Here is a 10,082-nt window from a genome sequence, read left to right on the forward strand (position 1 = left end):
TTGAAATTAAAAAATTAAAAAATTATAATTATAAAGACTATACTAACCCTGAAATAAATTAATATTACAAAAAGACCATGACTTTTGCCCCAAAACGACATCGTAGTTAACTTACTGCAAATAACTTATATGCAGTAATAAAAAAAAAAAATGAACTCAAAAAATTAACCCCCAATAACTAACTACTAGCGATAGTTATTTTTGAATTGAAGTTTAGACAATAGACATTGAAAACACCATGACACCAAACTCCTAAAGTCGTAGCATATTAGAATAGGTTAACACAAATATTGACAAATTAGAAAGTATCTTGACATATTCATTGCTCTTCTAACATAAACTATAAGATTATTCCAATCTCATCAAAATTAATATTATTTTAAAATGCATTTTGGGGACTTTCAAAAGGAATAAATAATAGAATAATACTTTTGAACAATTTCATTCTCTATTACAAGTTTAATGTCATTTTCAAAGTCGCACCTTCAGCTAACATCCACAAATATCGATGGAAAATAAAAGTTATGCTTGACAATTGATGGTAGCATGATACATAGCCATTGATTTTTGGCAATTGACAACCAAGTCAATTAGCAGAAGAAGCAAACCTTTAAACATCATTTGGATAAAAATTACTTTACAATGAATTACTACACAGTAATTAATAACATTTTTTAAAACAGGAAAACATCTAAACCATTGTGTTCCTTTACAACAAGATCAAGTAGATAATGTAAACAATCCCTTTTCTTTTTCCTTCAAAAAGTCTATAAACAACATTCTATTCTTTTATGGAACATGTTACATCTTTCTAGTTGTCACCTTAGATAATGGTTCCTCAATTAATGCACTAAAATTATATATACCGTAGCATGGCAACTCTTTTCATCTACAACAAAAGGGAATTATAAAAAAAAAATTATCACTCACTGTTAGTTTTTGGTCCTCTTGGAAGAAAACAAATGGCGAAGAAAAGCAAACTTTCCTCTGTTTCGAGCAGAAAACTCGGTAATGGTACCATTACTTGTTGTAGCCACCTCAGGTTCATTGTCAGGTTCTGGCAAAGGAGGAGATTGTGGTGAGAGTGTGAAGAGAAATGCATTGAGCAAGCGGATAATCTGACTAAAGCTTGGTCTCATGTTAGGCTCTTCAACCCAGCATGATTGTATGACAAAAGCAAGATCAGGTGATATATCATCCGGAAGGTTGGGTCTTTCTTGCTGCAATCTCAAGTGCAAACCATGTCATAATTAGCAAATAACAACAGTAAAATAACAAATTCAACCCAAAAGCTTAAGCTCTTAAGTGAAAGCCATATTAATATTACCTTATATTGATTTTAACTTACTTTTTTTTTTTTATTAAACAGCGGGGTGATGAGGATCAAACTCATGATCACTTAGTCATAGACTTAACAACTAATTCAACCCAAAAATCTAAGCTCTTAAGTGAAAGTCACATTAGTAGTTATATTTATATCTCCAACAACAAATCCAATAACTCCCAAAAAGATAGCTTTGGAAGCATACAAATTAAAATATTAACCTTAACCCTTCAACAACAGCATTTGTGACATGATGGTGTAGAGTATCATTAGAATAAGGTAAGGAAGTATAATCTATTACAACTATCCACAGATCAAAATACAGAAATTTGTATCAGCATTTCTAACTTCGAGGCAAAAATGACAACCAGCACCCAGTAATATCGAATATAATACCTTAAATGCAGCAGCATAAGCAGCCTGTAAATTCGACATCCCTTCAAAAGGCATGCGATTTGTTAGTAGCTCCCACAAAACAATTCCAAAGCTATACACATCAACCTTGTTGTTATAGTGCTTTTTCTCTCCCTGACGCAATGTTACAGTACTGTACAACTGTAAAAACACGAGCTATCATTAAAATAATCCATCTCTATAAATAAAACCGATATTATCAGGAAATCCATAATACATGTTTAATGAGCAGAATAAAGTTCCCTCAAAGGTACTAAATATGCGAATTGCATAAACTACAGGAGATTATATGGGAATTTGCTAAATGGATTTTATCTATTCAGCAGCGAAATAATTACAACTTACTTGACATATCCACTCATTCAACTGAAAAAATGAAACAACTATGCTAATGCCAATATCCACTCACAAGCAATGTACACAAAATCGAGGAAGAACTACATGAAATTTATAAGTTCTAGAATGATAAATTATTTTGTCGCCATTCTGGCAAGCCTCTAAACTCAAATATTGCTTGTCTATATCATTGTTGACCTTTAGTGTGATTAAGTTTGGTCTCTGCAACTTGATTTCAAGTGAATCTCTCACTCATTGCGTTGTATCACATCATCACAATAAATTATCATTTTAAGTTAACAGTGATATGATGAATCAATGTGATAAACACCAAAAAGTGCCATCTTTATTGAATCCCTTGGTACATATTTTTGGATGGTTGTCAGTGAAACAATGAAATCATGTTCCAAAAATATAAAATACCTCTGGTGCCATCCAACGGTAAGTTCCTGTTTCTGCTGTCATCATTTCAGTCACAGATTCTTCTCTTGCAAGACCAAAATCTGCAAGTTTAACAGACTTCTGATTTGCCGTAAGCAACAGATTGTCTGCATTGTGACAGTTTCAAAAACATAGTTGAATAGAGCTACACTTATTAATACTAGAAGTCATCAATAAGTACCTAGATTTAACACTGTAAAATTAATGTCAAAACCTACTACCATTGTCTGTAATAGAAGAGTAAAGTTCCAATCAAGAAATACAAGGTAAGCCATGTTTTTCACATTAAATTAGCAGTTCAACCTCTCTCTCCTCTTCATTAATTGAAGAGACGACAGAAAATATAATTTTGACCTAAGTTAGAGTCATGAAGAAGGTTTGGAAACTAAAAACAAATTACAGGACAGCAATGGCAACCAGATTAATTTATCCACCTAACATTAATAAATAACAACTTTTATGTACCTAAGGACATTAAAGCCATGAAATCCATAACAAAAAACCATCTAACATACAATTTATCCATTACACATAATGTAATATATATACACAAAAGTACCGGGTTTCAGATCTCTATGTATGATCCCATTGGCATGTAGGCAATCCATGGCTCGAGCAATATCAAGGGCAAAGTTTATAGCCACATGAAGGTCTAATAGTTTAGGACGGATACTCATTAAGTATTTCCGCAGTGACATCCCGGGTAATAGCTCTGTGACTATAACCATAAGAGGATCCTTACACGCTCCAATAAACTGCAATAGAATAATAAGGAATAAAAATCAAAAAACCTAGTAAGATCATAATCTTCTATAAGAGGAAATCATCAGTCACATACTAGCATGAAGGACAATAAAGAATAATATATTTCACTAAACAGATAACTATACATAAACAGAAAAGATAATTGCTACTATGGCACTCACCTTAACAAGATTCTCATGGTGGACACGAGACATCATATTAACTTCCCGAGCAAAACGATTTTCAAGGGAAGCTCTTTCTTCTGAAGTGCTCCCACGATGCAGAACTTTGATTGCAACAATTTGATCTCCATACCTGGAAAATTATTAATCTTACACCTATATTAACCATGACTCCAGTTTCCAGCAAATCGCTTGATGTACTGATACAATTATACAGTTAAACTGGCACTCCAATAATCATAAATGATGACATCATTGGAATAAAATAAAAAATAAAAAAAATCAAATGCCCTTTAACAAGAGTTAGAAGTCAGTGGTTCTTAAGTAAAATCAGTATCATGCAAATCAATAGAAAGAGAAAACCCCAACTTAGTTACTGAAATTTGTGGCATGTAGTTCTTTATTGCTTGAACCAACAACTGTTCCCAGTTACTTACTCAAATGAGAAAGTAAAAGTAATTTAACTGAAACATTCAGCCATAGCAAACATTGACTTTTCACTTAGCATTTAATATTAACAAAAAATCAAAATACAGTAATTCCGCAATTATTGGGGCAAATATACATATGTGATAAGAAAAAAAACTGAATTGTAGATAAACATCTCACCACTGTGGGGTCTTACATGCAAGGGAATTTGACCTATTAAAATGTTCACATGAATTAACAGCCATTTTTTTAAAAAAAGAAAAAGAAAAAAAGGACACGAAAAACATCCAAGGCTTTGCCACTGACCTTCCTTCATAAACTTTACCATGAGCACCTTCACCAATCTTGGACCCAATAAAGAGCAGTTTAGGGTCAACCAGAAGATTCTCATCAATTGTTAACTGCGTGTTTGTTAACAACCCATTTTGCCTCACTGATTTTGATTCATTGCTCCCCAACACCGATTCTTCACATTCCCTTTCTCCTCCTCCTACGTTCTTGTCTCTGAAACTCATGCTGCAACCTTAAACTATACCCCAATTCCTCATTTCAATCGTTATCCACACAAATAAAAAATAATCCAAAAAAAATAATAATAATAATAATCTTTCAATCCAACAACAAAACAAAACCAACCTCCCCTGAATCTTCCTTTCTACATAAACAACATCTCCATAGTAAAAATCAAACCCCAATTCCTCTATGTATTAATACTCCTCATCATTCCAAAAGCATCTAGAGTCAAGGCTTCTTCAAATTTCACCTCCTCATCAAGAGCAACCAAAAAAAAATTAAAAACACAATCTTTTCCCCACAGATGAACCTGAAATGAATCAATAATTATCTTCTTCCTTCCCCTCCCCGAAAAGTAGCATGCCCCCTTTGTTTCAAACTCGTCAAAGCTTATGCTTCAGTGAGAAGCTGAAGCTGACCTTTCGGTGCAGTTCATCTAAAGAGAAAATATATATATAAAAACCGTTAAAGAAAAAGAGAAACAAGATAAGGAAAAAAAAATATTAATAACAATAAAAAGATGAAAAGCAACTTACAACATAAGCTTAAAGAAAATATTTCAAATAAAATTCACATCCAAGAGGATTGGCAAAGCCAAGAGAGTGTTGAAAGTTGAAAAAACTCCTCAAGTTTATGGCTTTATGAAACACATGAGGTGAATTTTCTCTCTCAAGAAGTGGGTTGAGCTCAGATGAAGAAGAAGAAGAAGATATTCGGAGTATCTGTTCCGAGCAGAGAGAAAGTTCAAAAGTAGGAGGAGAGAGAATGTGTGTGTGTGGGTGTGGTGGTGGTGGTGACTGGTAAGGTGTGCGAGGGAAAAAGGAAAATAAAATAAAATAAAAAAAGGAACCAATGAGAAAAACACACGTGGAGAACGTGGGAAAAAAAATTTAGAAATTTTTAGCGGACGCGGCAGCATCAGCGATTCGGACGTTGTTGGTCGAGGATGTTTTAGATATGTATGGATGGGGCACTCTCGCACGGACACACACATATAACATTTTCTCGCCTCGGCTCTGCTCTCTCCCTCTTATTAATTTTGCCTCGTGCGTATATTAAAATTAGTAGTTTTTAAAAAATAAATTTAAATATAAATTCAGGTTATACTTAGTATTTTTTTTTCTTATTAATTTTGTTATTATTGGATAAAAATAAATTAACGGTTCTCTTTTGATACTGTTTTGTATCCATTAATTTAAATTTGATCCAACGATAACAACATTAGTAATAAGAGATAATAACAAAAAATGATAATAAATACAATATATTTGCATAACAAAATTTATGTTATCTTGTAATGTTATGTTATGAAATTATTTAATAAATTTAACGTCGTATAAGCAATTAAATTTTTTAAATATATAATAATAAATCACTAAATAATAATATAAAATTCTTAATCTTAACAAAGCATAAACGTTTAGTCTTAACTTTGACTTTTTGACCCTTTTGCCCCTCATTAATTAATTAATAATCAATTTGCCCCTGATCCAGAACTATCTACCAACTTGTCCCCTTTTAGTCGACTACATTGCTTTTTTAGTCGAGCAAATGGTCAAAATGCAGAAAGTGGACTACAGCAAATTTAGTCGTCTAAAAAATCATCTTAATCGACTACATTTTTGGGATATTTAGTCGACTAAGTAACGATATTTAGTCGACTAAATATCGACTGAAACCCTATATTTTCCATGTTTTCGGTCTCATTTCGATTGTTGTTGTTGTGTAAACCTAAATAGCTCTCTTTGTTCATGTGTAATCCTCTCAATCCGATTGTATTTCATCCCACAATCTCTACAGACCTAATATTGTGAAATCATTGTCATTGCCCAATTCCAAACCCCCAAAATCCGAACCCAAACCCCCAATTTCAGAACCCTAGTCCCAATTTCGTGAGGAAGATGAGCACATGTCCAAACATGTATGTGACAATGATCTACTATGATGGAAAGCATTATGAAGGCCCCAATGGTGTTCAATTTGAAGGGAAAACGAAAATGTTGAAAATCAAACGGGGCACTACATACAATGAGTTAAAGGGGAGAATTCAGCAAAAATTGGGTCTGCAAGGCAGCCAATGCGTTCAACGGATAATTGCCAGGGTAGAGACTACAGTTGGTAAGGATGCTATTTACTACATTGGTAACGATATATGTGATGATGAAGATGTCGAATGTGTCATAGATGCAATTGTTGACCGAAAATTTCAAAATTTTATTGAGATATATGTTGAATTAGATTGTTGTCAATCTTCATCTGCACCCATGCATACAAGAAGTGAACCGTATTTTGGTCATGAAGAAAGAGTAGTCGATTTATCTGCACCTGCACATGTCATAAGTCAGATAACACTGCGGGAAATAGATGAGGATGAACAGGATGCCGATATGGACAGCGATGAGGACGGTGAACCTGAGAGTGTTATTCCGCTAGGTGACACGTCAGATACTGACGTAGAGGGTGATTTCGACGCTGACACAAGCTCACCATCCCCGGGTTCACAGGTTACGAGACCACTTCGTGTTGACCCTGTTAGCAGTGGTAAGATTTGTTTTTTAAAGATTTAATTTAGCAATTATTTTTTTTGTTATCAATGGTATTGACGGTGGCATTATAATGCATCCGTAGGTTCTGAGATCGAGCCATTTTGGAATGAAAGCTCACATTATTCCTTCATTAATTGGGCCCACCCTAATGATGAGACGGAGATATTGTATGGTGACGATGATGATCACGATGGTTGGCAATTAGGGGATCCTTTATATTTGTATCAGGAGTTTCGTAGCAAATCTGAAATGCAACATGCAGTCAAATTATATTGTATGAAGGCTCACCGTACTGCCGTTGTGGCAAAAAATGATGACCATAGATTTGTGATGAAGTGTCGACACCATAATGATGGATGTCCCTGGTATGTGAGGGCATTGTTGCCGAAGAATAGAAATACTCGGGTGGTCAGTAAGTGGGTTAAAGAACACACCTGCTTAAACAAGGTCTTACCCGGGATCATAGACAGTTGGATTCTGATGTGATATGTGCAACCATTATCAGTATGTATTATTCGATATATCTAACTTCCTAAGGTATGTTTACGTTAATCAGTTTGTATTCTGACTGTTGGTCGGTGTTTTTTTTTATATAGGTATGTTAAAAGAAGATCCATCATTGAAGCCAGTTCTTACTCAAGAGAGGGTGGACTTGCTCAATCGCAAATGTCAATGTGGACGGTTCACATCTAGAAGATTTCCTTACAGTCACGTCTTAGCGGTGTGCAAGGTAAAAAAGTTGAACCACTATGATTATGTTGATCCTGTGTTCTCAATTGCACAAATTGATAAGGTATATGCTGCACATTGGTATCCAATGGGCAATGAGTTGTTGATTCCACAAATTGATGGCCCAACCATTATCCCAAATGCATCTTTGGTACGTGCACAAGGAAGACCCAAATCGTCAAGGATACAGAATGAGATGGATTGGGTTGAGTCTCAACCGACAAGCAGTCAGAGTAGATGTAGCCTGTGTAAGCAAATTGGTCACAACAAACGTACATGTCCTATGAGGATTCCCAATACAAGATGAATTTATAGGCATTAATGTTTTGATGGTTTAACATTATAGGCATTTATGGTTTAAGATGCTTGTATTTGATGTAATGTCATGTAACTGAAAAAAATGAACGGGTTGATGTAATGACGGTGCTATGTTTGTATTTGATGTCATGATATTTGTATTTGAAAAAAATGAACGGGTTGATGTAATGATGCTTGTATTAATAAATTATATGTGTTTAAATTGTTACAACGCAGATTTTTTGACTCGGAAATTATGCTCCCTAAGTCACACTCCCTTAGTGGATCAGTGTAGAGTGGAAACCAAGGGCAAAAAACATGTGTAATTCGGATTTAGGGTCCTAAACCAGCAGTTTAGTCGATTAACCTGTACTGGTTTAGTCGACTAATGAAAGTAGATTCTATTTCCATTCATTTCAAAATGTCTATGATCTCTTCCCGAACCAAACATGAATCTTTGGATTCATTTGGCTCTCACACTCAATTACTTATGGAAATTTTCCATATCTTTTTTTTCTATAATGAGCCTATCCTCTATTCTCTATTTATATATTCAAAAAAGATTGAAAAATATTTAAAATGAATAAAAAAGACCATAATATTAGGAGGACTCTTATGACCGACCACACAAATAATTGTCAGTAAAGTTGTTTTTTTTTCTTCTTCAAATTCAAAGAATTCTTATTAATAGTCGACTAAACCAGTACAGGTTAATCGACTAAACTGCTGGTTTAGGACCCCAAATCCGAATTACACCTGTTTTTTGCCCTTGGTTTCCACTCTACACTGATCCACTAAGGGAGTGTGACTTAGGGAGCATAATTTCCGAGTCAAAAAACCCATGTGGACATTAAATTCCTAAAACGAAGTCGTATGTTGTCATAACGTTTGTTTACGGTTAACAATACAAGATGTAGCCTTTTAAACACATATACTGATTTGTTGTGATGTGTTATGGACGAATGTGACCTGTTCAATATTGTTTTGTGCCGTGATGATCAAATTGCTAAAAAGGTTCCATTCATAAGTTATACAATATTGAAATGGAATTCAATTCATTACACAACATAACATAGATCCAAAAAACATAACAATTCTGCATTCATTAAAAAAAGTTACGGGACATCAACGACTTAAAGGAAATACATGAACAAAACATAATAACATGATGTAAACCCTAAATCTACTCCTCATCCCCGTCTGTGTCCGTCTCCGAGTCGTCCTCACCTGACACATGACCCCCATCCCCTCCTGCCTCAGCTACCTCCCCACCTCTTGCAAGCTCCAGACGAGCAAGCCTGTCTTCCACACCCTTAAACCTTCCCTATATGTGTCTAAACCTTTCATTCCCTTTCTTTCTCCATTTTTTATGTGCCAGCGCCATCTTTCCTATCTTCTTTGTCATTGCATTTATGCCCTTCATGACATCACGCAGTGAAAATCCACCTTCAGGTTCAGCTATCTCCTCAACCTCAGCCACATCCTCCTCCTCCTCCACCTCTGGCTCAACAATATGGTCATCTGGGGCAACATAAGGAACCTCAACCTGGGGCATACCACTGAACTCCCACACACCCGATCTTGTGTTCTTAGTAATCTTGTACTGCTCCAATAGACGCTTTCCGAACTTGCAATTATAGCTCGTGGTCTTCTTCAACAGCTCAGTCTCTATGGGAACACCAAAGTGAACCAATATCCTCTGTACCAAACAGGCGTATGGAAGATGACCTTTATGTTTGGCCTTAAACATAAACCAACAGATATAGTGCCTCCAGTTCACCATCTGGGCATGTCGGATAGCCCACATAATGGGAATGTCATGTTCCAACACCCTGGAATGATTAAAAGATCGCGGAAACAGAACGTGGGTAAGGACATAATGTAGTATACGGGACTCCACAGAAAGCAATCCCACCGTATAGTGCAAGTGTTCCCCACAGACTCTTCTCTGCTCCTGCACGGCATCCTCTCGTACATATCCTGGAAGTACTACACCACTATCAGCGTCATACGCCACAGTCTGAGAAGAGTCATAATCATAGCCAAGTATCTCCAACCATGCAGGTGCCGTCATGATGATCTCTATTCCACAGACCCTCGACTTCAGCTCACCCTGTACGTAGCTGA

The 10,082-nt window shown here is 35.5% G+C and overlaps 1 protein-coding gene across 4 annotated transcripts; it reads right to left on the reverse strand.

The window, feature by feature from the left end:
• Positions 1 to 636: 636 nt before the first annotated feature.
• LOC133317606 (serine/threonine-protein kinase STY13) lies at positions 637 to 5,175 on the reverse strand. 4 transcript variants are annotated; one of them, XM_061519463.1, is made up of 8 exons: positions 4,920 to 5,175; positions 4,177 to 4,819; positions 4,051 to 4,083; positions 3,442 to 3,574; positions 3,075 to 3,270; positions 2,498 to 2,622; positions 1,721 to 1,879; positions 637 to 1,220 (listed from the first exon to the last, which is right to left on the reverse strand). In XM_061519463.1, the coding sequence occupies exons 2-8, from the start codon at positions 4,383 to 4,385 to the stop codon at positions 933 to 935; spliced, it is 1,143 nt and encodes a 380-aa protein (XP_061375447.1). In that variant the 5' UTR covers positions 4,386 to 4,819; positions 4,920 to 5,175; the 3' UTR covers positions 637 to 932. The 4 variants fall into 4 exon arrangements, with proteins under 4 accessions (XP_061375447.1, XP_061375446.1, XP_061375448.1 ...); XM_061519462.1 differs by having other exon boundaries at positions 638 to 1,220; positions 4,051 to 4,399; positions 4,507 to 4,819; XM_061519464.1 differs by lacking the exon at positions 4,051 to 4,083 and having other exon boundaries at positions 638 to 1,220.
• Positions 5,176 to 10,082: the final 4,907 nt, after the last annotated feature.

Source organism: Gastrolobium bilobum, unplaced genomic scaffold, assembly GCF_033153095.1.
Source record: "Gastrolobium bilobum isolate Gb01-03AN ecotype WA unplaced genomic scaffold, APGP_CSIRO_Gbil_v1 utg92345, whole genome shotgun sequence".
NCBI classification, from domain to species: Eukaryota; Viridiplantae; Streptophyta; class Magnoliopsida; order Fabales; family Fabaceae; genus Gastrolobium; species Gastrolobium bilobum.

Excerpts from the sequence above, each read along its gene's own strand:
- LOC133317606 (XM_061519462.1), bottom strand. The coding sequence starts at position 4,385 with ATGAGTTTCAGAGACAAGAACGTAGGAGGAGGAGAAAGGGAATGTGAA. Across the intron at positions 3,575-4,050 it reads GCATGTAAGACCCCACAGTG|GTATGGAGATCAAATTGTTG; the intron begins GTGAGATGTTTA and ends ATAATTTTCCAG. Across the intron at positions 3,271-3,441 it reads ACCATGAGAATCTTGTTAAG|TTTATTGGAGCGTGTAAGGA; the intron begins GTGAGTGCCATA and ends ATTCTATTGCAG.